This window comes from Phaseolus vulgaris, chromosome 10 (assembly GCF_051622355.1).
Source record: "Phaseolus vulgaris cultivar YP4 chromosome 10, ASM5162235v1, whole genome shotgun sequence".
In the NCBI taxonomy this organism is placed as follows: domain Eukaryota; kingdom Viridiplantae; phylum Streptophyta; class Magnoliopsida; order Fabales; family Fabaceae; genus Phaseolus; species Phaseolus vulgaris.
The window spans coordinates 45,129,392-45,157,374 of record NC_143507.1 but is presented as its reverse complement, the minus strand read 5'-3'; the positions used below and the strand labels follow the sequence as shown (position 1 = coordinate 45,157,374).

Here is a 27,983-nt window from a genome sequence, read left to right as displayed (position 1 = left end):
AATCAAATCTCAGTCTTTTATATTAAGATTATTTTTTTCACTTACTCTACAAAAAGTCGAATTTAAGAATATAATTCAATTTCTGATAATTTAATATATTAATTTGTGTGATGAAGCTTTAATATTTTTTATCTATAGCAAAATTCTTGTACATAATACTAGATTACAATCGATCGCAACATTATCTCAAGTATCTACCTAATATAATATATAATATATCATATCGCATTTCATGTTTTTTTTTTAATGTTTTTTTTTCTTTTTACGTGTGTATAACATATTTTGGTTAAAACATGCAATTGTAATCAGAGATATGTTACTTAAGAGATTGAGAATCTTAGTTGAGCAACTTATCTTTTCATAAATAAGAGAAGAATCTTAACTTAAATGACATACATACTATTTAGTTTCTAAATTAGGTAGAAAAATCTTGATTGTTAATTAAATATTAATTTAAAAACTATTTAACAAGAAACTATTTTTTTTTAGTTTCTAAAATATCTATAATTTAGTTACTATTATAACTAATTATTTTAGTATCTAAAAATTGATTTTTATTTTATGATTTTCTTATAGTAGAATTATTGCTTCTAAAGTTTATTCATGAATATTGTGAATGAGTAAAGTCATATAAAATATATGTTTTCTGAAATTCTAAAAAATGTTAATTACTCCATAGCATATTTAGAAGTTATCTGCTTTGAAGGACTTTCCGAAAATGTAATTACCTATAAATTTATTAGTATGTATGGTTTAGGGTTTATCTATGGATGTATCAATATATAATTAGCTATGCATGTATTCGTACATAATCACTTACTTATGTATGTGTACGTAATTTGACATAGTTATCTATACATGTATACGTACGTAATTATATATGATAAACTATATGTGTTTGGGCTCTTTCTTTTATAATCTGTTTAAATTTTGGGCTTCTTACTTTAGGCCCATTTTCTTTTAGGCTTTTTTTCTTTTTTCTTTTTGTCTGTGTTCTGTTTGGTATACATCAAACATTCTATTGTATTCTAGAAAATGTTATTTATTAATATCTTAATTCAAATTATAAAGCTATACTTTATCATTTAAATATATATTTTACTACAAAAGAAATAGATAGACAAAAGAAAAATCCATTAATCTTACACATTTAGTGACGGGCGAGAGCGTGAGTTAAAAAAATAAAACAGATACACAAATTTAGAAATTTCTGTAAGAGTTTATAAAAGGAAAGCACAATTTATCTTTTTACACAGAAGTTCAAAATTACTCAGGTGTTAATTTTTTTTATATAGTTCTTGACTAATTAATTAATTAATATATATATATTAATATTTAAATAAACTCAATATAACTTGATATAATTCAGTAAATTTATTGGACTATCAAAATAAAATTTATACAAACTATCAGTATTTATAAGGTCAAATTAATATATCCAGTAAATCCATCAATATTTAAAAAAAAATACTATTATATATAATTTATTTTATTTATTTAGTAATTTTTTTAATGTACTTACGTTATTTTATTTTATATAAAATTTTGAAAAAGAGTGAGAAGCTTGCATCCTGGTCCATGTGAGATTTCGAAATCTTAGAGCAATAAAAATGGAGACGCTTCATCCAAGACATGTTTTATCACACCTGACACCATGAAGTTGACACAAAAAATAAAATATAACTTAAAAAAAAAAAAACTTGTCTGCATAAAATTATTAATTTCTTCTAATTCCAAAACAGCTCATCTCATGAGATCTTGAAATCGAATAAGGACAAAATATGAATGATTGATGATATGATGAGAATCTTCTATCAAATTACATGTACAAAGAGAACAAGGATTTTTGTAATGTATATGATCTAAAGGAGCATATGCTAAGGTAGAATATAAGGTAGAATCATGAATATTATATGAGTAAAGCTGTTTTTATGTGTATTATAAAATTTATATATATTTTTATTTTTTATAGTTTAATTCTTAGTTATAAGAAAATGCATTAGTCAAATCATAATTGTAAATTTATCTTGTTAAATGTATAAATTTTAAAGTAACATTTATTTAATTTGATGTGTGTTGATATGTTGACAATTCTATACTAGATAACAATCAAAAAGATATTTTTTTTACTAAAAATGGAATAATTTTAAAATTATATATTCTCCTGCTCTTGTTACTTGTAGTGGTGTTTTCTATGAGAATATGGAGAAATTTATTGATGGTTTCTCTACTTTCATTAATGTTCATACATACTGTTTTTGTTGTTGAGTTTTATGGAGTTATACATGTTATTGAATAAACTCAAAAGATAGATCTTACTAGTTTATGACTTGAATGTGATTCTTCCTTTTTTTTTTTTTTTGATCAGCAAATGTGATTCTCCCTTAGTTTGTGATGCATTTACTGTTAAAATTAATGTTCCTTGGATGCTTTGTAATAGGTAGAACATTTGTGTTAACTACTGTGAAAAAAATAGGTTTAAGATATTTCACATATTTTGTGAAAAAAATGTATGTACTGATAAATTTGGTAACATTGACTTTATTTATAGAGAATATTTTAATTGACATAATAAGTTTTCGTGAGCCTAACTGAGATGTCCAGTTTCATAGTGATGTCTAACATATAAACTTTAATAAAATAAATATAATTTAAAAAAAAATCATATTCACATTATTTTTAACTAATTAGTAACATAAAACCATCATAATCTAATTAATAGTTATCAAAATTAAACTCTTATAATTAATGTTTTAAAAAGTTGACATATAATTAACCCTTAGGCCCTATTTCTTCACGTTTTCTTCTTGAAGGTTCTTGCATTCTTAACTCAATAATGAACTTTTGTATTGTTCTTTAACTTTTACTTACTCAGAACAATCTTTTTTGTTTTTTTTTTCTATGGATCAAATAAAAACAATTCTCCTACTACCAAGCAAAAGAATGGTTCTATCGACCACAAATTAGAGTTTGTTTGTATTTGTCTTTTGATAAACCTAACCTATGTTCATGTTTTTTTTGTTAAAGGTAGAAAAAGACAGAAATTTTTTATATTATACCTTCTGCCATATTCACATATATATTCCAACAAACAAGAAGAATCCAAGCTTCAAATTCCTCATCTTTTACACATGTCTTTGCCACCTCACTCTCATCATTAATATTTGACCTCAAAATTAGCCATTTTCATAATCCTTAATTTCAGTTAAAATTAACACATATTAGAAAATTAGCTTAATTAGAAAAAAGTCTTAAAGTTTTTAAAAAAATTGAGTGATGTGTTATTTTTTTATTCAACAGAAATGACGAAGACTACTTAATTATTTAAATACATATAACTTATGCCGATGTCTCTTTCACTACGCACCGCACTGTATATGTAAAACTTTTTTTATGGTGTGTTAGAAAAAAAAGTGAAAAAAAGGTTAATAATTTTTTTTTTATTATTATGAAAAATTAAACTTTAAACTTAAAAAAATTGTTAGAGCTATTACAAATCAACTTTAATTTTAACTAAATTTCATAAAACTAGTTTTTTAAGATGAGGATATATTATTAAATATTTTAATTTTTAAATAATGTGAGATATCCAATAATTATTAATTTTATTTATTATAATTATAATTAGAAAAAATAACAAAAACATTAATAATAATAAAATATAGTTAAACTTTATTTTATATTTTAATAACATAATTAATAAAATATGTTTAAAATATTTCAACATTCCTTGACTAATTTTGTGAATAGTTTACTTCACATTCCATTTTGTTGCATTTCAATATACTTGAATCCTAGGGTCTTCAGTTCACTTTGCCTCATCACATAGAATTCCAAATTATTCATTGTTAAAATGCTAAGGTATTGTTTTCGTCAATTATTTTGTTTACTTAAGGACGATTCATTAAAGAAATATGATACATTCATTAATATTTGTTTAAAAGAAAATAAAAATTATTTATCATTAATATTTTTATTAGGGTTAAATTGTCTTATATAACGAAAAACATATTTAACCACTTTTATTATTAATATTATCATTCACAATTACTTATTACTTTTATAATTATTAAAATAAGAAGCTGATAATTAATCAGAGTTCAACCATAGGGATATTTTAACTATTAAAAAAAATATATAAATAATTAATATAATGAATTATGATATACATATTTTTCTTCTACAGAACATCTTGGTACATGTGTCTTACAAGGAAACTTTATTCTTTACTAAAACAAAAAACACTATTCTTTCTCCCTCTCTTTCTTTCTTCATAAAACCAGCAGCAGCATACACAATAAAGCAAGCCTTAATCATACATGATCAACACGAAAACCGACCAAAATCATAAACACCAACATAACCAAAAATTCTCAAATTTCAACACACTACAACCCCTTCTTTGATACACTAGAACGGATCACTATCGCTCACCAAATGAGACACTGAGAGCACTTCTCTAAGGTTTCTCACTACTTCATTCACTGTCATTTGCCGCTCCTCATCCATCTGCAGTTAATTAACACCAAACTCTTACATACTCTATTTCAATATATATCATAATCACAATATAATACTGATTAATATACAATTATTCATCAAGTAACATTATTAAGAAAGTTAGAAGTTTCAATCTCATAGAATCAGCTAATAAGAATGATTTATAAAAAAAGGTTTGCATGAGATTAAGATTCTAATATCTGGTAGATGTAACATCTCCAACCCATTCTCGAGAGAATGATAACTCGTGGAGACAATATATTATAGGTGATTCGTACAAAGCTATCCATATTCTTTCTTAAAGATTAGAGCAAGAAAGTAAACTGGATTGAGGCATAAGATATAAGATACCTGAGCTGTAATGGTAATGCAGAGAGCTGAATTCCCAAATGGCAAGACACTGCTTCCGGTGACACAGAGATGAAGATTTTCAAGGTGGTCCAATATTTTGAGCTCAACACCATATTCTTTCTCACAGTGGATCTCAATGAGAACCTCCTTCCCCAACACTCTTGCTTCCATCTCCGGAAGGATGCTGCAGTTGGTTTCAGAGGAGGAGTTGGTGATCTCTTCATTTCCATTTGGGTTGCTTTTATTCACCAATATCACTGTCTCTTCTGCACTCTTTCTGCTTTCTTTCTCCAGCTCCTGTACCTTTTCTTTCAGCTGTTTCACATAATCGATAGCTGCTCGAAGTACAGAAGCCTTGTCCGTCTATACATACCAATTTTACAATTATAAATCATTCCATTATTCTTTCCTAAAACGACTCCAAATTTATTTGTAATATTCTGCTTTCAACACTCTCCCACGTGCTTTTTACTCAGTGGTTGTACATAACAAGACACCCACTCTAATAATGCCGAAAATTTGCAGCCTTTTTCTGTCCTTTTTTAAAAATCAAAGTGACCACTTTTTAACTTCTTTTCTCATATCTCTTTTCATCAATCAATATAATGTCAAGTCCTATGGTAAAGTATGCAGTTGATTTAGGTTAGAAAATGAATTCAAGCTTTCAATATATCTTGTATTTGAGAATACATAGTTGAACTGAGTGATACTGTATGCATCATTTCTGTTAGAAAATGGTAGAAGTTTATGATGAATTGCGATTGAATTGTGTGAATGAAGAACTGAAGGAAAGATTAGAGTACCTTGCTCAAGCCGGGAATGGTGGCTGAGAGCGCTATGAACCTCTCGGTGAGTTCCTGCCTCCTCCTTCTCTCGGCCATTATGTGATCGATGGTCTGAGAAGAGGTTCGGGATCTCTTGGATCCTTGATTGGGTCGGGTCGTGGGGTTTTGAGAGTGGAGGGCGCGTTTGGCAGGCAAAGGGGAAGAAGGGAGGGAGGGTTCGGGAGTGGCGGGCACCACCGTGGAGTTATCGAAGGAGAGAATGTAAGTCCTGGGAGAGGAGCGTTTGGAAGCGGCGGCGTTAACGGCGGCGGAGGGGAGGAAGGAGGAGGCGCGAAAGGAGTGATCGCTTTCGCTTCCGGAGGAGAAGGGCGTGGGCGGTGGCGTCTGGTGGAAGATGATGTCGGAGAAGAAATCGTCGAAGTCATTGTTGTCGAAGAAATCCATTTCCTGCACAAAAAGAAGGATGACTTGATTGAAAGTGTTAAGAAGTTAGGCTTTAACTTGCATCCACTGAAATGTCCTAATTTTTAGTCTCGACGTGGAATTTCCAACGGAAAGAGCAAGAAATGAAGAAGATTTGAGTGAGTGTGTTGAGTGTGTTACCATGTGAAGGTGGGAATTATTGTTGCAGGAGTCCTCCTCCATGGGAATGAGAGAGAAGAGAAAATGAATGTTGATGTTGTTGTTGTGGTGGAAGAAGTACGTGTAAGACATATAATGTGAGATAGATAAGGATGCGACAAAGTCCCACTCGTTTTTCATGCACTTCGATGAGTGATGCTGAAATGTGGGACCATTTCTCATGGGTCGCTGTGATGCCCCCCGAGGGTCTCTCAATTACCATATACACAACATAATATAATTTTAAATTCTTTATATCAAAATTAAAATACTATTAAAATATTTTATTTATTTATTACTGTACTAGTATGACCGGACTACTCAGTGAGTCGGTCACCACTCGGATCAAGTTACCACCTAAACCATGGTAAGAAGACCTGACGACACGTGGTCGATCGATCCTTGACGTTGAGTTAAGGATTGACCATAGTTAGCGTAATCCTAAACATGAATCAATTCTCTAATCTGACCCATTAATGAAGATTCATTAAAATAATAATAAATAACATTCATTTCAATGAGAAAGGTACGTCGTACTCTGACACTCGAGTGCTAGCACTCCGACTGACTTAAGCGTTGTGGTGCCTTCTGCAGGTACCATCCCCGCCTGTGAAGCCAAACAATCAGCCTGGAAGAAGATGTAGCAGAATTTGAAACATCAATAATCAACCAAAAGTGAAAGTAGAAACAATCGTGTTTTCTAGATTCCAAACCCGATGTAACACAATTACTTATAGATTAATTATTAAATGTTTGAGAGTACATTTAACATTTAATAAACATATAAAGTTAGCAGTAAAAGTTATTCTTACAAACTAACGGTATTAACCTCTTCCAATTCTCAATTTTTTCTTTCTTTATTTTGCTATACTTTCCAGCTTTATCAAACAGTTTTTACAAGTGTGCGTATGAATATTTTTTCTATTATTTTTTTTACAATTTCATTATTATGATATAGTGGAACGTGATGAATTGTTATACCGACCATAGGTACAATGGGTCCAGTAACGCCTACATCTTTGGACCAACTTCGGGCTCAGTTAATGTGACCGCATACACGCTAAGCAATCAAAAAGTTATACTATTTTCATTATTAGCTTTATATAATTTATTTATTTTATAATTATTATTAGTCTTTATTACGACAATTTTACTAAAAATAATTAAAAAATAGTTTTACATAGTAAATTAAAAAAACGTGTGCGTAAAATCGAAAGAAAAACTAATTTTAAAAAAATTGAACTAATTTAGACAAAGCACATGTTTAACAACCTTGCTGTCCATCTTAAATGTAAATAGTTACTAACTTTACCTTACTACTTATCATAATTTTTAATATTTGGTATAAAAATTAGTTCATAAAATGATACTACTAAAAATGTATTTAGGAACACCCAAAAATTAAAACACATATACTCTACAATCCATGATCATAATATAATAATATTTTACATTAAAAAATAATTTAAATATAATTAAAACATTAATTTATTAGGATGTTGAGGAAATATTTATTATGTGTAGTGTGTGGTGTCAACATATAGTGTGTGGTGTCAACATATGAGCACCCCATATGTATTTAAGGTTTAAATAAGCAGAATTGGATTTGTACAAATTTATTACTTAATTTAATAAAAAAAAAATCAAATTGAATTAGACCAGACTTTAATATTTTTTTCTTAATTTAATCTATAATAACTCATTCTTGATCGAATTATATTGAATTTAACTATTTGAGTGAAAAGTTTAAGAAAACACTTTTATTATAACTTTAAAACTCTTACTTAATTTTTTATAATATTTTTTTAGAAAATAAATTATATAATTATTGTAAGAAAAACAAACTAAATTTATAACTACAAAATTCAGTATCAAAATATTTTAAAAATTAAAAATAATAGATAATTAAATTTTCAAAAATGTAAATATTTTATAATTGAATTGAATCTTGAACTTAACATAATAATACGTCACTCGATTTATACAATATTAAATCAATTTAGATTATATTGGATTTGATCTAATTATAGAAAGATCTCTGTATAATTTATTTGGATTGAATTAACTCAAATTAGATATTGGATTTGTTACCCAAACCATAACAACATTCTTAATATATTTTAGGTAGGTCAAGAATTAAATGAAAAAATTATAAATTTTAATAAATCTAAGTTGTGAATCCAAGGTGATGATGCAGAATTCAATGCATGGCCACAATGTCCTTACTCCTAAAATAATAGTGATTGTTCATGTCAGAACTATACATCATGTGAAATATAATAATTTTAGTACGTAGAGATAAAATCAAATAGGAGACATATTGGAACTGGATCCTCTGCAATTAATTTTTCAAATCCACAAATCCTCATCTTTCATAATATACTATTTTATAAATTAAATTATTAAAGCAAAATGATAGTTTATTGTTTCTTTGTCACAGCTCATTAAAGTAAAATAGTAGTTTGATCATTATTTTCAGAATTTATTTTCATGCAATGTCATGCTACATTTGACTGAATTATTGATTTAATTATTACCATGTGTTATAATTGAATTTGAGTTTGAATATGGAATTTGGTTGTGATTGCAATAGTTACATTGATTTTGGATTTGGAATTGATATTGGTTTTTGTATGCAATTGAGCTATGCATGGAGATATTACATTGAAATTGGTTCAAAGAACTTTGATATGAAAGTTGATTATGTATTAAAATGCTATATTGATATTGATTTTGAATTATACAATTGGGTTATGTATGTAGTTCTTACATTAAGATTGGTTATGGAGTTTAAATATGAAATTTGGTAAGGTATTTAGTTGCTACATTGTATTAATTTTTTTTTTATTTTAAATTGATTCACTGATATGATATGTATGTAACTGATATGAAATTATTGATATGATATATATGTAACTGATATGAAATTGAACTTTAAATCGTGCGATATAATTTTTATTATTTTTTTATGTTTAATATATTTTCATATCATTTATGAGTTGAGGTCAATCATTTATGAGTTGAGATCAATGTGAGTTTAAATACATTTTTTTTTCTTTAATCTATCGATGCGTCCTTTAAGGATAAAATTGTGATGGAACTCAAACACTTTAAAGCAAACAATACTTTGAATGCAGTGAATGATCTTAAATACCTCGAATGCAGTGAATGATCCTAATGATGTTATCCCAACGAATTTGAAGTCGGAACATTGTCGTCGTTACAATTATTTATTAGAAAATAAGTCAAATATTAAAATTATTTATTTGTATAAAGAAAGTGGGTCTATATAGTATTTGAGATTATTTGTAATAATTGTCGAGGTGTCGGTTGTTTCCTTGTTCACTCCTATCGACTTTAAGACTTCTTCTCCTTAATTCCTCAACGCTGGGTTGAGATTGACTTGCAAAAGGTACTCCGACGATCAAGTAAGTACTATGTGTTAATAGAGTATAGTATAACTGATAAAAGCGTCCCTTAAACATCTGTTTAAGGTTTATTTATAGTGTTTAGTCATGAACCATATGTTGTAATGACCTGAATCTATCATCTATTAGTGTTAACTTATTTCTATGGAGGTTCCTTGATTTCTCGGGACGTTATCTGGATTTGGTGGAATGTGTCCCGAATTCTCAATAAGTTTTTGCAACTAACTTAATTGTTATTTACTGTTGTTGCTTTAAATGTGTCTTCAATTGATCGAGACCGAGTGAGAAGACTTGTCCTGACCGGTACAATTATGATAAAATTAAATATAAAACACTATAATTTTAATTTATTATTATTCTTTACCATCTTATATCCATGGGCCATACTCTCTATGAAGGAATCAAATAGGAAGAAAATGGCACCAAAAATACAAAAAACTAAAAGACATGAATTGATAGCCTAATTAATGGTCCCTTTTGATTTGAAAAAAAAGGATAAAAAGAGATTATTTCAGTTCTGTGTTCTGTTCACGGATGTGTTGTGTGGGCGGTTGCTGTCTATATTTGAAAATGGAATACAATATATATTATTTATAATTTATTTAAACGGTCATAAAACTAAATAAGCTTTAATGTATTGTATTTCTTTTCATATTTTATTTAATTTTTTAATTTATATATAATGAACAAAACAATAAGTATCAAAAAATTAAGACTAATTTTTCATATAATTTTCAAAATAATTATTATGAAATCAATAATTTATCATAGTTGTAACATCCTTAAAAAATATAATATAGTAGAGAAAAATTATATAGGGTATTCTGAATAGGATTTAAATAATGTGGACCAATCTTTTATATGAGTGATGCAATGAGATTTTTTAATTTAATTATTTATTATACGGATTGAAACATGTTTTAAATATTTTTTTAGAACAACGTCGACTTCTACGTTAGTAGAGATGACTACCTTAATATATATTTTTAATATATATATATATATATATATATATATATTATTAAATATCAGTATTATAATAAAAAAAAACTAAGGTTAAACCATGCGATTGAGTTAAAAATATAAAATTAATTATATAATTTTTATACGATATTCTTTTTAATATACTGACATATCTTATCATACGTAATTATTATTTTTAGTTTAGGACTTCTAATTAATATCTAATTTGATATCAAAATCACTCACTCATAAAATAATTTATTTAAAAAAAAACTTATTTCAGTTACTATAATAAATAACGTGTAAACTTTCATTTCATTCCTAATATTTTTGTCTATGGTATTTACAAACTATCGAAACCTTTATATTTTCTTTACTAATTAGTTTTACTACTCATTAAGCCTCGTATTCAACTTAGGTAAATTACCACATTGTTAATTATGATTCTCATCAATCAAATTTAGTAAAAAATACAACATCATAAGTTTCCATACATATAAATTTATTTAACTCAATAATATTACCATCATAAACATTTTTCTAAATCATTATATCAATCAAATTACAAAAGCATTTTAACACTTTAGAATATGTATTAAATCATATAAAGATATTAAACAAGGTGTTATTGCTGGAGTGATATTAAAAGAAATGAGAATGGATTAAAAATAATTTCTCTTAAACAATTATAGACTGTGTACTCGAGTGATATAACTTATTATATAAGAAATAATTATGCATGCTTAAATGACCAAATTATTAGAAAAGTGAGAAATTTTACAAATATTTTTTCTGCGTGACTGATCTCATTATAGCTTAAGCTACTATAGTTTTTAATTAATTCTTTCATATCCTTAAAAGGGAGAAATTTAAATATTACAATACATCGACACAAACACTGATACGATACAAATACGGACATGGAAATACGTATAATATCTAAAATGTAGCACACATGGACATAAATCTATATATTATATAATTATAAATTATATAAATTGACAATAAAGATTTATGTGAATAAGTATGTTTCAATTTTTCTTTTGTAATAGAAAGATATTTCTCATGGTTGGTTCAAAATGATTTGTTCCTTATTTTTGTAATTTATACAATAAGTTTGAGTTTTTAGAAAATTATTTTATTTCTCCTTTTTAAAATTGTGTTAGAATCGTGCTAGAATTGTCAGAAATCCAACAAATATTTTTTTAATTGGACACTTCACCGATATGTGTCATACGAGTGTCGTACTAGTGTCAGACACACCAAGAAACGTGTCTGAACCTTGTAGGAAATGAGTATTCGATAATAAACTCTCGTTAAGATAGTCTCTATTATTATATCAAAAGGTAAACTTTTGGTCAACCAAATCTTATAAAATTGACTTATAAAATAAAATTTACATTAAAAAAAAATTAAACATCATTAATATTTTTTTTTTCTAGTTTTATTATGGATCTAGCTTTGAATCTAGTTTCAAGTTGGCCTTTTCCTTCCTTTTGTTACATGTCCCGACATTAGCTGTAGCATTTGAAAGAAATAAATGAAAGAACAACAGTGACATCCTTAATATATAAGAACTTCATTGAATGAACAAATATTGGAGAACTCAATGATCACACAGTTACACCTCACAAAACTTGAAAAGATTCTGCTTCAATGTCTTAACCAAATCAGTTATCGTCAAGTTGTACTCCTCACTCATCTGCATCAATTTAAAATTATTATATAGTGGATCATATAAAAAGATTTATCAAAAAAAAATAAAAAATTATGAAATAGAAATCAATTTTAAAGACAAAAAATAATTAGTTGTTAAACTAGAGACTATTTTAGAGACTAAGAAAATCTGGTTTCTAAATTAGTTTATATTATTGTTAAATAGTTTCTAAATTGGTATCTAATTAGCTATCAAGGTTTTAACTACCAATTATTTATATTCTAAATTTGGTAGCAAAAATCTTGGTAGCTAATTAGATACCAAACCATTTAACAATAATACAAACTAATTTAGAAACCATTTTTTTTTAGTTTTAAAAATAATCTTTAATTTAGTCACTGTAGAAACTAATTATTTTTTGTCTCTAAAATTGATTTCTATTTCATGATTTGCTTGTAGTGTATGCATCACTTAAGGAGTGATCCAATCCATATACATACCAACTATTCCACTAAAAAGAACTCAATAATCTTGTTAAAATCTACCAACTCAATTACTAACGAAGGCACTTAAAAAAACAAAACCACCAAACCTTCAGACACTTCAGATCAAAAGCAAACCGATCAAGAGATCAAATCATCAATCAGAAAAGGAACTACAAACATAAGCAAAATAAAAAAATTCATAATATATTCCTTATTTGAGCAAAATATGGGTTTACCTGAGCAACGATGATAATGTTGAGAAGAGAGTTTCCAAATGGCAATACAGTGCTAGTGGTTACTGAGAGATGAAGATCTTTGAGAAGGGTAATTAGGTTTAGCATGATGTCCTTTCGTTGCTCACAATAGATTCTAATGAGCACTTCATTCTCCAATCCCCTTGCTTCAACTTCAATGTTAGAGTTTTGTTCACATGATGTTGAACAAAGGTGTGATTTGGTGATGATCAACGACTTTGCACTATTATTATTGTTGCTTGCTTTTTCCAACACTGCTATGCGTTGTTGAAGTTGTCGCATGTACTTTATGGCTTCTCCAAGTATTGAGGCCTTGTCTATCTATATCCGTTTAACCAAAGACAAGTTAAGGTATGGTCTTGAATTCATGCAAAATCTCGTTTTTCTCATTTTTCGTATTCTAGTTGAGTTTTAAATCTTTTGGATTGTATGAGGTTGATTATGTAATGTTGGATAGTGTTGGTCTAGTAGCCCATTTGACAAACTGGTAGGCAGACGTTCTAATAGAAGTTATTGTCAAGTATTTATGTATAAGGGTTGGATCATCTCTGAAGTGATTCCTATTTATTTATTTATTTTATTGCTGATAAAAAAAATCTTTGTACTTAAAAAAACAAACATCATAAATCATCCAAAAACTAAAACTTCCTATTGACATGCAAACACAAACATACCCTTCATTGTTATTATCTTAATATATAAGTTTTAGGTAATATCAGCAAATTATCACTTTACTCTCAACACAAAATCTTACATCAGTCAAATTATATATTTATTTCCTTATATTGCACATTTAATCTTTTTTTTCTCTAACATGATAAAGTTTATATTACTTTTTTAGTATTTGATTTCGCATAAACTTTTCTTACAATAAAAACTGAAGAATGAACTAAAGTTTTCATATGTACTACTTAAGTTCACTGTCACTAGACCAATCTTATTGATTATCAAATTGAAAAGTATTTAAAATAATCAATATTGAAGTAATTTGTGTTAGGCTTTATTGGTTCGAAATACTTTGTAAATATCTAAATTAAATAGCCTTGTTATTTGGTTTATGCAAGCCAAAAAAATCTATCATAAAATATATCAAGAGAAACATTGAAGATTCAAGATAATCCTTAGTGATAATAGTTTACACAAGTTGATGCACATAAATATGAAACTCTATATTAAGAAGTGTAATTTAATTTTACTTTAATTTTATAAAATTAAGGTATAAAATCAATTTACGAGATAAGGTTTGCATCACTTATATATTATGAAATACTTTAATTTTTAGTCGATCTTAATTTCATAAAATTAAGGTATAAAATCAGTTTATGAGATAAGGTTTGCATCACTTATATAAAGGTATAAAATCAGTTTATGAAATAAGGTTTGCATTACTTATATACTATAAAATACTCTAATTTTTAGTCGATGTGAAATTTTCAACACTTATATACCGTAAAATACTCTAATATTTAATTGATGTGGAATCTTGAATACAACGTATTAAAGAAGATAGAGAACATGGATAAGGATTGAAGAACATACATGGATACATACCTTCTTCAAGCCAGGTATAGTAGCTGAGAGTGCTATGAATTTCTCTGCAATATCCTGTCTCCTTTTCCTCTCAGAGATTATGTGATATTCTATCTCAGAAGAGGTTCTTGCTCTCTTTGTTCCTCTCTTCTCCCTTCCCTTTTCCTCCAACTCCTCATGCTTCCCAACACCCCTTTTACTGCAACAACACTCTGAATGTTCCTCCTTCATCCCCATGCAACCTACCTCATTGTTGGACCTATCACAACCTTGCCCATTATCCAACCATACCATCTCTTCAAAGCATACATTGCTGCTGCACCCAAAGTTATCATTCATTCCCTTTCACGCAAATAAACAATTCATCAACTAGTCCCACATCGATCCAAATCTGAACAAACAACATGTTATGAAGTTATAAATAGTTACCAAATGAGAGAGCCAGTTTTGCCATGAGTCCTCCATCATGTGAGAAAGTGATGAGTTGCCTCAAGAAAAAACCCTTGAACCTACCAGATATTTTGTTTATTTATTTATTTATTTTGAGATTTGAATGGTTATAATAATGGTGCAGTAGTAAATAAAGAGAAGATAATATGAAGAGAGATAGCATTGGATGTGAACCGTTGGTAAAGGACTCTGATTTGGTGACAGAGAAAAAAGCTGTTTGGTTGGGACATAACATAACGGAACTTTTCTGTCAATATATAACCTCTATTATAAATAAAATATATTTTAAGATTATCAATTTCATACTGCATGTAAAATATGATACTTAACTTGAAAGCATATATAATTTGTCATGTTTTGAATATCTAAAGTTTAATCATTATATACTCTATTTGACCTATTAAAAAATTTTCAAGCACATGTTTCATATATCTTGAGAGAGAAAAATATACATGGATTAATAAATAAAAAACTAGACTTCCAAAAAAAAAAAAATCATCAATAAATTTTCTCATTTTCTAATAATGTGGCACAGAAAAAAAATGTCATGAAAATCTCTTACAAATAATTTATTTTAACTTTAATTCAACCAGTAAGAAAAAACTATATAAAACCTTTATAAACTTGATAACATTCTCAAAATTAATACTGATAAATCCTAATATGAAATCTAGATAATTTCTTGTCTTCTAAAACATAAGATTGAGATTTGTACCTACTTATATATAATGAAAGACTGTAATCCTTAGTCGATGTGAAATCTCTAATATCTATATTAAAAATAGGAACAAATCTAATCAATTTAATAAAAAATTCAAAAAAAACTTGATAAAAAATATATCCTAAAAAGAGTTCATTGAGTTACGACCAAATATAGAGCATTCAAAACAAATTTGAGAAATGCAATCTTCATCAAGAGTTGAAAAAAGAAAACTCATGCAAAAACAAGTTGACTTGGTCTTTGATAGTGCAAATCGTAGATTATACAACATAAATTTTTTCCTATCCCTGTTGAGTTCTGATCCTTTAGCCTGTATACGGCTGATTCGGTAAAGCTAGTTAGCGCTTGGTTTGGTTGGTCTTGACCGACGGTTTTGAGTGTCGAGTTAGAAGTTAAATTGTATGTGTATTTGCAAAAGGGTTGGATCACCCCTAAAATGATTCTCATTTATTGATTTTTTATTACTAAAGTAACATAAATTTTTGCAAATACATTGTGACCCTAGCATTTATTGTGGCGTACGTCATATCCATGTGGTGAAGAGTTCCACGATCATCAAATAATGTGAAACCTATGAGGCATAATAAATAAGGATAGTAAAAAGGTTAGTAGAATATTGGATGTTGCATTCATCACAGATGTGATTGAGTATATATATAGGAAGAGTGGAAGTGAATTTAATGCTTCTCAGTTATTCTCCATTCACAACTCACACATCACATTATAATTTTTATTATAATTATTTTAATATTTATTTATATTATTTAATTCTAAATTTTTTTATTATTATATATATATATATATATTTATTTTTACTAAAAAAAATCATTAGACCAAAATAATTAATTGCAATAGTAACTAAAATTAGAAATCATTTTAAAAATTAAAAAAAAATAGTTTATATTATTGTTAAATAATTTTTAAATTGGTATCTAATTAGCAACCAATGTTTTAACTATTAATTTAGATACCAATAACCTTGGTTGCTAATTAGATACCAATTTAGAAACTATTTAACAATAATAGAAACTAATATAAAAACCATTTTTTTTTTTAGTTTTTAAAATGGTCTCTAATTTAGTTACTATTGCAATTAATTATTTTGGTATCTAAAAATTGGTTTCTATTTCATGATTTTCTTGTAGTGTTTTTTTATAGTGTTTTACCCTAATCTGCAACTGACTCGTTAAAAGTGGATCAGACCAAGTGATAAAAATAAATTCGTTCATTTTGTCTGTGACTTGTTGGATTGGTGAATTCAAAAAGTTAATCTATCTCACCTAAACGATTGACGAGATGCACTTTGTCATCTTAAATATAAAAATATAAAGGATGAAGTATTTTTTTATTTACAATTATAAAGGATGGATAAGTGGCTAAAGGTATGAAATATTGATTAATATCTTGGATTACTTAGAAATATCATATCAGTGAAATAGTGACAGAGTAGTTGTATTATAGCATTACTTTTCAATGGAACATGCATTATGAAGGAAGAGGGTACACGATGAAATCACATTCACAAGCTAGATAGTAGCAGTAGGGTTGTGATGGAGATGATGAACATTCTGGAGAGATGGACCCCCCAGTTCATGAACACGACCACTGCCTATGATAGCACCTTTGCAGACTGCTAAAAAGAAACAACCACACCAACAACAGCTGTATAATTCATTATACATTCTTAAAAATATCAACTTAAATTTTCGAATAACTGTTAAGTTACAGGTTTGATTGGGTTAGCTTGAAGTACATTTAGTTTGTTTTTCTTGTCTTGAACTTTTAATATATATGAGATCCATTGAAAAAAATTGTTAGAAAGATTAAAGTTGAAAAAAGTAGGTTTACTTAACATATGAGTGGTTTGGAGTGGCGTTCGTAATTCACAAGGACCCTATGTCAAATTTTTTACAATTCAGGATGAGTCAGACTTCTGATTCGGTTAACGATGTTTGATGAACAATTTGGGTTGGTATAGTGAGTGAAATTTGGAAACATAGGAACTCGGTCATCTTCAATAGAGGTGTGCCAGATGTCATATGTGTCTGAAGTGTTTGCTTCGGCGCAAGTAAAAGTTTGGTTTTGGATTTTTGCAAAGTCTCGTTCTACTTATTTCTCTTATCCTAGTTGGGTTTTAGATCATTTGGTTTGTATGAGGTTGATTCTTTAAAGGTTGTTAGTGTTGATTTGGTTGTTTTTTACTAAGTTGGTAGGCGCTCTAGTAGGAGTTTGTTATCATGTGTTTTTGTACAAGGATTGGACCACCCCTGAAGTGGTTCCTACTTATTTATTTTTTATTACTGATAAAAAAAAGTAGAGTAGTTTTTTTTTATCTTTGAGTGTGAGGAAGATGTCCTGGTGTCGCATTGTCCGCTATATACCTTCCAAAACGAGTTATAAGTTGAATGACATTTCTGTTTTTTATAAGAGTCGAGATATTCCTAAAATATCTTTATTATTTATTCTTTTCTTGTCGATAAAAAATACAGTAGAACATTGTCTGGCCGAGCTCGAAACCCTAATGTAAATAGTTTAGAAGGTGTTTGTAAAAGGGTAAAGTTTATTACTGATAAAAAAAAGTTGTAACAGTAGAAGCTAGAACAACAGTGGTATTGTTACTGCAGTGCAATTCCTCAAAATTTCCAACATATGTTGCCATTTATGCACATTCCACGATTCACAAATCAGAAAGAACACAAAGATAGCAATCATGCAGGGACAATGAGTGTTCAACTATATAACGACAACATATATGAAATATAAATATATACAGAAGGACAACACGTTGGATGATAGGGATTGTTCAACAACATACATGCTGGTGTTCTTTTCATCTTCAGTTTTTTCAAAAATACCTCAATTCTTATAAAAAAAAATATAGTAAAATCTTCTAAGAGACATGAGACAAATTTTATTACACTAAAATACATATATTTTTATTATTGTTATGAATAATTAATTTAAAAATAAAAAATATTTAATATATACGTTACAAGAAAATCATGAAATAGAAACCAATTTTTAGAGACCAAAATAATTAGTTGCAATAGTAACTAAATTAGAGACCATTCTAGAAACTAAATAAAAAATTATTTTTTAAATTAGTTTCTATTATTGTTAAATAGTTTCTAAATTGGTATCTAATTAGCTACCAAAGTAAACCTTGGTTGCTAATTAGATACTAATTTAAGAACTATTTAACAATAATAGAAACTAATTTAGAAACTAAATTTCTTTTTAATTTTTAAAATGGTCTCTAATTTAGTTACTATTGCAACTAATTATTTTGGTCTCTAAAAATTGGTTTCTATTTCATTATTTTCTTGTAGTGATATAATAATTTTGTAAAAATAGTATTAAAAATATATAGCTGTTATTTTTAAAAAGAGAATTTTTCGAGCCATTTTAAAATCAAAAAAAATTATTTAATTATTTATATTTTATTCAATAAATAAATAAATTATTTTTTATTTATTAAAGAGTAAAAATGGAAAAAATGATACCTAAAAAAGTTATCAAATGTTATATAATCTTATAGATTAAATATGTATGACTTTATTATTTGTATATATAATTAATTAAAAAAGAAAAAAATATAATGTATATAATTTTATAAAAATAACATTAAAAAAATTCTGTTCTTGTTAGTTTAAAAAATATTTAATATTTTATTAAATAAATAAATTATTTATTTATTAAAGAGTGAAATTTTGTAATTAAAATATATAATACCAAAAAAATTATCAATAATAGGTTATGTATGTTACAGCTTCAAAAATAATTGAGGCCCATATTATATAGTAAAAAATTACTATATAAAGAGATTTGCGCGCTATGACTCGGCCCAACTATCTCAAAATTAAAGAATACTATTTACACTCTTCTTTCTTCTATTGCACCACTTTTTTCTGTTTTTCTTTTTGTTTCCAATAAAACAATACTCTTCTAGAAACTAACTTTTGAAAATATTTTTATTGAAAAAGGCTTCTAGAAAGTCTTCAAGTAAACTAGTTTTCCGAATGCCTGCCACGTGGAAATAAAAAACAAAAAATCATCAATGAAAATCACACTGTTAAATAAAGTTTGAGTAAATGAGAATTCTTTTCCTGAATCACAATTCCTGAGAATAAAAAAAATTCTCTATTTTAGTTTTCTAGTTATGACTAAATCTCTTTTTGGTACTTCAAAATATTTATATAAGTTTTATAATAAAGAAAAAAGTAATGTATTATTTTTATTTATTTTCATATTAAATATTTTAATAAGAATAACATCATATCTTTTATCAAGATTTTTTGTTGTGACTTTGAAAGTGTATACTTAATTTTATGTTATAATTTTATTTTATTTTTAATCGATTAAAAACTTTAATATTATATTATGAAAATAGATTTAAATCTAACTTAATTTTATGAAATAAATTTATAATTAAAATTTACACAATTTTATGTATTATAACTTAATTTTATATCTAACTTAAGTAACTCTTTAACGTGAACCTAAAATTAAAGCAGAAGTAAAATTAATATTATTAAGAAATAAACTTTAAACTTAATTCAATCTTAAATAGTAAGGTTTAATTTATTTATATATTATAAAATGTCTTTACGTTTAATAAAGAATAATTTCTCTATACATGATGCTGTTTTATTAAATAATTTGTGTGTTTTGTGTGGTGTGGAAGAAGAGTCTATAAATATCTATTTTTTAATTGCAAAATTGCTTGACTTATTTGGGGGATGTGTTATAATTGGTTGGAGGTGTCGACGATTAATCATTATGATGCGAAATCACATTTTATGAATAACAAATTTCCTTTCTTGAATGTTACAAGCAATAGAATTTGGGCAAGTATTTGAATAGCAATAATTAGGAAGAGTTGGAAACATAGGAATAGTTGTATTTTTAAAAATGATAGAGTCAATCATGTGAAAGTTTTCACTATCGTACAAATGAAAGTTTGATCGTGGTTTGAGTAAAAGAACATGTAGTAGATTTTTCTTATTCTCTTTTTTTTTTGTCAGTTTTCTTATTCAAATTAATGTTTGGAATCTTTGAAATGTATGAGGTATATTAAAAAAAGGTAATTGAGTTTTTTTTCTTTTAGGTTATTAAATGTGAAAGGATCCTAATATTGTCAACTGTGAAAGTCTTTTTTAATGTTTTATTAAATGAACATGTAAAAGTAATTTTTTTTTAAAAAGTAAATGATATTATTAGAATTTATTATATAAAGGCAGGAATATCTTTAAAAAGAGCTTTTAGAAACCTGCAAAAGTGATTTGGACCTGCTATGCTCACATCTTACTCATACCAACTATGCTTTCATCAATATAAACAAATTGTTTATGATAAGTCACCACATCCATTGTTGGTCCAATATGTTACTGTTTCATGAGGAATCTGACAATCAGATTCTCTCCTTAAAAAACATATTCACTTTTATATAAATGTTGTGTTACATTTACGTGTGAAAGCCACACTTCACACGATGCTTCAGTGCCTTTTATTCTTTATTTTTCTTTCCATCTTTTTCTGATCTGTGTTTACTTGTCGTGGAGCAAGATGTTCCTTTGCATGAAGCATAGTAAATTAAAGTAAATGTACTTTGTGTCAAAAAAATATTTTAAAAATTCACTACTTACTATATTCAGTAATTTCGCTTTTTTCTTTATCAACACATTCTTCTGCTTCTCTTCCCAATGTCGAGTGCAGGCAAAAGACAATTTATACGTGTTCACAGCAAATTGATAAACCACACTAAAAATATTTCATGCAATAAACTTCGTAACACAAACCATGAAATTTGGGATTTTTGATAAAGTAGAACAATTTTTTTACTTTATTATCAAAATAAATTTATTTTTTTGAAGTTAGAGAAATTATGACATGACACGAATTTATTATAAAAAAAAATCATATTAACTTACCATAATTTTAATTCAAAGTGATTATATAAAAGTAGTGTTGCGTGACATGATTTCTCCAACTTCCAAAAAAACATTCCATTTAAATAATAAGAGACAAAAATTATTTCAGTCCCATAAAAAAAAAAGTCACCATAAAAATGGATTTTTTTCGAAGACCATTGGATTTGGTCTCAAAGTTGGACCATTATATTTGGGCCTGTTGTAGGAGCTGCCTAGCATGAAGAGAAAGAATTATAAACTCAAAAGAACATTTGGGTCAAGCAATTTTTTTATAGAAGAGGAGAAAATTACTTTTAATTCAACCTTAAACGTATAGTTATTTAATTTAATATAGTTCTGAATTAAATATCTTAGTATACACACATCAAAATTCCTTATTTCCATTACTAAGATTAAGTAATAGTTTTAGCTTAGGAATCACAATTGTAACATTCTTTTCTCTCATGATTAATTTTCCAAGTTGTAATAGTAATATTTTAGCTTAATACTCATCATTAATATTACAGTTGTACGGGCTGTACGGGTTTTTAAGTGGTAGATTTGTTTGTCTCTTTCTATTTATTGGTTTGGGAGACCAGATAAATTGTCTCATATTTTTTAGGTATGTATAAGGGTTGAATCATCCCTTAAGTGATTTTGTTATTCAATCATTTTTGCTGATAAAAAAAAATAATATTACAATTGTAATAGTTTTAACTTAAGTAAAAATATTTCAAAGTCTATGTTAAGGGTGTGATAGATAGATTATGCATGAAATGGTTTTTATTTGTTTAAAAAAAAGAAAGATAGAGAGTGAGATATTTAAGAGTGGCATGATAATGAATTTGAGTGAATAAAAAGAATGTGTTGAAAAGAGTAAAGTAGAAAGTTTATTATAGTAGGTTTGTGAAAGAAGTACAATTAGCAGATCCTACTGAGTCAAGATCGCTAATCTCAGGCTCTTCACTAGTTCATCCACTCCCATCTCGTATCCCTCACCCATCTGCAATACCCATAATGCATTTTTGTTTAATAAATTTTTAGGAATAAAAATTAAGAATTCACTCTTAATTTATGTAAGTACAATATAAGAAAATCATGAAATAAAAACCAATATTTAGATACCAAAATAGTTAGTTACAATAGTAACTAAATTAGAGACCATTTTAAAAATTAAAAAAAATTGGTTTTTAAATTAGTTTCTATTACTGTTAAATAGTAGTTTATAAAATGGTATCTAATTAGCAACAATGTTTTTGCTACCAAATTTAGAAACTAAATAATTGGTAGTTAAAACATTGGTTGCTAATTAGATACCAATTTAAAAACTATTTAACAAATAATAGAAACTAATTTAGAAATCAAAATTCTTTTTAGTTTCTAAAATGGTATCTAATTTAGTTACTATTTCAACTAATTATTTTGGTATCTAAAAATTGGTTTCTATTTGATGATTTTCTTGTAGTGAAAAATTAAGAATTCACTCTTATCTTTTTTAGGAGTGATGTAAGTACACTACAAGAAAATCATGAAACCAATATTTAGAGACCAAAATAGTTAGTTGCAATAGTAACTAAATTAGATATCATTTAAAATACTAAAAAAAAAATTGGTTTCTAAATTAGTTTTTGTTAAATAATTTCTAAATTGGTATCTAACTAGCAACCAAGATTTTTGCTACCAAATTTAGAAACTAAATAATTAGTAGTTAAAACCTTGGTTGCTAATTAGATACCAATTTATAAACTATTTAACAATAATAAGAACTAATTTAGAAACTATATTTTTTTTTTAATTTCTAAAATTGTATCTAATTTAGTTATTATTATAATTAATTATTTTGATATCTAAATATTGATTTCTATTTGATGATTTTTTTTTTTTTTTATTTTAAGAGTGATCGGGTACCTGAGCAATAATGGTGATGTCGAGTGTGGAGTTTCCAAATCGCAAGACACTGCTGTTGATGACAGAGAGATTGATATTTTCAAGGTGTGATAGTATTTTGAGCATGATTCCTTTTTGTTTCTCACAGTGAACTATTATCAGAACTTCTTTCTGCAACACTCTCACTTTCACTTCCAGATCTTGATTTGATCCATGGCAATAGCCATTGTTGGAGTTCACTTCCCAAGAGCTGCTGCTGCTGCTCACACAAACCTTGTTGGATTCAACTTCTTGCTCCAGTTCTCTCACTCGTTCTTCTAGTTCTCTCACATACTTGCTTGCTTTGTCCAGAATCGAAGTTTTGTCCATCTGTTGAATTTTTATCAGTAACAGTATGAATATGAACTTCTAGAATGATTAATTTGTATGCAAACAAAGCTTTTAATTTCGCAAAACACTTACGTAAACAAAGACACAGTGAAGCTTTGTTGGATCATCTTAATCCAATCATCACTCATGCAGTTCGTAGAACTATTTTAATGAAGATGTGTAAGTTTGATGTCATAGTTTCTAGGTTTAAGATGCATTAGTGAATGAAGAGTATGTTGTTATCATTTTATTAACTAAACATTATTATAAGAAAATTATTAAAGTTAATTCTAAAAATAAAAAATAATTAATTATTATATTAATTAAATTAGATAAAAAAATTATTAAAATCTAAATTATATTTTATTATTAATAAGTAGTTTCTAAATTTATTGATGATTAAAATTTTGGTAATTATTTAAATATTAATAGTTTTTTAGTTTTTAAAATAATATAAAATTTAGTTAATATAATAATTGATTATTTTTTTATTTTTTATTTTTTTTTAATTTAATTATTTTATAATAATAAAAGTTTGGGATTTAAGCATAATCTAAATGAGTCATAGGAAGTTACATAAAGGGGTTAGTTTTTCCTTTCGAAAATCCAACCATGGATAAGTTCTATATAACTTTTACTGTGCTCTTTATGGAAAATAGACTTTGAAGTACAATGGAAAAGGTTCGAAAACTATTAAGGTATGAACATGATTTATTTGACACTTTTTCTCTTTTTCTAGATTTATCTTATAACTATATAAGTTATTATTTTATTATAATATAATACTTTATCAAGAAAAGTAGTTTTGTAAAAGGAACGTGTTTGATGAAATTAATGTCAACATATATTTGTCCTTAAGTATCTACATCATCATCATATATACCAAGTAAAGAAAGTCAGGAAAAGAATAAACATCAAAAAAGGAGATTTCTGAATTGAAATATATATATATATATAATACTAAAATTCTTCTAGCACTATATACTAAAAAGTATTAATATATTTATCAATAAAATAATAATTTAATAGGTATAAATTATAATATATAATAGAAAATAATGGAATAAAAATAATTGAAAATTTATTATATAAATATAATTTTTATCGAATAAAAAATCCAATTAGATGTTGAATATTTACGTCATATATTTTTAATTATTCTTTTTATATGATATGGATATAAATTTTATTGAATAAAATATGCAAAGATGTTGAATATTTACGTCATGTAATTTTAATTATCCTTATTCTATTATATATAATTAATAATTTATCTAGTAATTATATAATTTCTCAATTAGCAGTGATAAATATTTGCACTTTGTTCACATTTTGGTGTTGAAAAGATTGAATGAGGAATAGAACATAAATTAGGTTTGTAGTTAAAGGAAGAGAGTATAAATAATTCTAAAAGTAGTGAGAGATAGTGCATTACATTTTATCATCTTCATTTATATATATTTTCTCAATTTTTTTTTTATTTCTCTCTTATATGCTTCTGCTGCGATCATGCATTAAGGATTTCCAATCTCAACCCTAACTTTTGAGCATTTATTTTAGGCTGAATTCTTTTGCCAATGCAATTATTTATTTTTATTATATTTGATCTGATTTCATTATTAACAATCAATAGTTCCTTAATTTAAGAAAAATATAATAATATAACTATTTATCAGTTAAATCATTAACAAATAAATATTAACAATTTTAGTCACGGTACCATGTAATTTATAATTAACATATAATAATAATTTATAAAATTAACAGTGTCAATCTTAACATACGAAAATGCTACGTGGTTCCATTTTTTAAAATAATTTTTTTTAAATTAAAGGTCACATTATTACATATCGAAAATGAAATAAATCAGTTAAACCTTTTACTATAAAATGGATAGAATAAAATAAAATACATAAATAATAGGAAAAAAATATTATGCAACCTTTATTTTACTATTTTTTGCTAGTCCTTTATTTATCACGATAATAATAATAATGATTGATAAAAGAATCAAAATCACATAAGTATGATATTTTGAGCGACCAAAACTATTCAATTGAAATTTTAAAATTAAAGTTATACTATTACGATACTATAGAGATACAAAATAATAAATTAAACTGTTTTTATATTTTGTTTTCTACTTTATTATTGTTATATGATGATAAATAATTGTTATTTGAAGTAGGAGGATGTCAAGTTAAATAATAATATTTAAAAGTTCTTAGTTGAAATGTAAAGTTACATAATAATATTATTTGAAAGCTTTTATTTATAAAAAAATATAATAAATTAAACTTGGAAAAGAAAATTATACCATTACAATAATTGAATGAAAAAAAAAACTCATTCAATCCTAAATTTAATTTTAAATTAATTTTTCCTATTTCTTTGGATACAGCTTGTCTCCAACCCGTGGTCCCCCACATTAGGTGCTCGAACATTTACTTCATTTTCTTTTTTTTAATGTACGGAGTGTTGAAAAAAACAATTAAATAAAATAAATAATTTGAAGGTACCTTCAGAAAATTATAAAACAAAGACCATAACACATTGGCTTCATTAGCTATTTCCTAATATTATACTCGTAAATATCTTACCATATCTTTCCCAACAAATAATTCATATCCCTACACTAAATAGCTTCACCTTCAAGTTTCCTATTGAAGCACCTATATTTCATTAATCACTGTGCAACTATATTCAAATATTATTATTTTTATTAATTACTAATTCAAGAAACAACTTTCATCTCTTTATTTTTTTTCCATAAATATTACTTTTAACTAACAACATTGCTCGTTTTAAAGGTTTTTTTCATCAAGTTGGATTATCTTAAAAGACGTAAAAGAAATATTTGACTGTCTAATAATATTAAAAATAATAATAGCGGTGTATGAAAAATAAACGTATAAGAATTAATATAACCTTAATCTATCATTTTTAAAGTTTATGAAGAATTAATATAACCTTAATCTATCACGTGACACTCACGTAGTAATTGATCTTGACTAACCAACCAACCAACCTTGCATGACGTGACATTTCATACAATTCTAAAGTATTTTCAAATTAACAAAAATAGTCTGAATAACAGAAAATTACTAATCTCACAATTTTTTTCTAAATCAAAGTAAACAAAAAAACATTTAAACTCGTAAACGAGATTCACAAGAAGGTTTTGTAGTTTGTAGAGAACGAGGAAGCAGAAACATTAGACAGATGAACATAGTGAAGTTTAACGTTGTTGTTAACAAATTTGAACTAACCTTTTGGAAGCCAGGTATGGTTGCTGAGAGTGCAAGGAACCTCTCCCCGAGTTTCTGTTGCCTCTGTTTTCTGTTGATAGTTTTCATCTCGGAAAAGGAATCTCCGTCATCCTCCTCACTCACAGATTCTTCATCGTCGAAACACGAATCCTTGACGTCATCACCTACTTCCTATGCACAACAATAAACGATCCAACATCGTAGGACAGAGTTAGAGACACAGACATAGTCATATGTAATTGGTGTTTCATACACACAGTGTCGGTTTTACCAAATAAGAATCAGAAGGCCAATTTTCCCCTGACTCCTCCATTGATGAGAGAGAAAGAGAGAGAGAAAGTGGTTGGATCTAGTGAGAGAGTGAGTGAGCGAGGAGAGTGAAGAGGTGCAGTGTGTGTGAATTGAGTGAGAAAAAAAAAAAAAACAAAACAGAAAAAAAAATGGAAGAATATTGTGATGGAAGATGAGAGATATGAAGGTGGCGTGGTTATGGTTGTATATATATCTCTACAGCACTCGCCAAACATGCTATTTGCATCTTCACGGTTGAATCGGATCACTTACACGTGTCGACCATCCAGCGTGTGATCAGAGGGAGAGCGTGGGTCGCGTGTTCCGTGTTAGGACACCAGTGCTATTTTATTATTATAACAGTACAAAAAAGGTTTCGAGAGGGTTAGTTTTGTACTTTCACATTACCTAACATTCCTGCGTAGAAGAGTAGGCTTCTACAGAGGTAGTTTCCAGGTTTGTTGCCTTTTCTAACATTTATGTTCTGCTACGTCAATTATTTGTTTTTTTTTT

General features: G+C 26.9%; 3 protein-coding genes across 5 annotated transcripts; all 3 read right to left on the bottom strand.

Annotated features, from left to right (window-relative positions):
• Window positions 1–4,115: 4,115 nt before the first annotated feature.
• LOC137818444 (transcription factor bHLH18) lies at window positions 4,116–6,371 on the bottom strand. Its single transcript, XM_068621887.2, has 4 exons — window positions 6,240–6,371; window positions 5,655–6,083; window positions 4,852–5,214; window positions 4,116–4,509 (listed from the first exon to the last, which is right to left on the bottom strand). Exons 1-4 carry the CDS (start codon window positions 6,348–6,350, stop codon window positions 4,411–4,413), a joined length of 1,002 nt encoding a protein of 333 aa, XP_068477988.2. The 5' UTR covers window positions 6,351–6,371; the 3' UTR covers window positions 4,116–4,410.
• A 5,818-nt stretch (window positions 6,372–12,189) lies between these two features.
• Window positions 12,190–15,140, bottom strand: LOC137818645 (transcription factor bHLH25). 3 transcript variants are annotated; one of them, XM_068622182.2, is made up of 4 exons: window positions 15,004–15,140; window positions 14,584–14,916; window positions 13,027–13,365; window positions 12,190–12,350 (listed from the first exon to the last, which is right to left on the bottom strand). In XM_068622182.2, the coding sequence occupies exons 1-4, from the start codon at window positions 15,040–15,042 to the stop codon at window positions 12,270–12,272; spliced, it is 792 nt and encodes a 263-aa protein (XP_068478283.1). In that variant the 5' UTR covers window positions 15,043–15,140; the 3' UTR covers window positions 12,190–12,269. The 3 variants fall into 3 exon arrangements, with proteins under 3 accessions (XP_068478283.1, XP_068478284.1, XP_068478285.1); XM_068622183.2 differs by having other exon boundaries at window positions 14,596–14,916; XM_068622184.2 differs by having other exon boundaries at window positions 14,584–14,890; window positions 15,004–15,136.
• A 7,381-nt stretch (window positions 15,141–22,521) lies between these two features.
• LOC137818443 (transcription factor NAI1) lies at window positions 22,522–27,652 on the bottom strand. Its single transcript, XM_068621886.2, has 4 exons — window positions 27,451–27,652; window positions 27,180–27,350; window positions 23,563–23,910; window positions 22,522–22,657 (listed from the first exon to the last, which is right to left on the bottom strand). The coding sequence occupies exons 1-4, from the start codon at window positions 27,490–27,492 to the stop codon at window positions 22,586–22,588; spliced, it is 633 nt and encodes a 210-aa protein (XP_068477987.1). The 5' UTR covers window positions 27,493–27,652; the 3' UTR covers window positions 22,522–22,585.
• Between the last annotated feature and the right edge of the window lie 331 nt (window positions 27,653–27,983).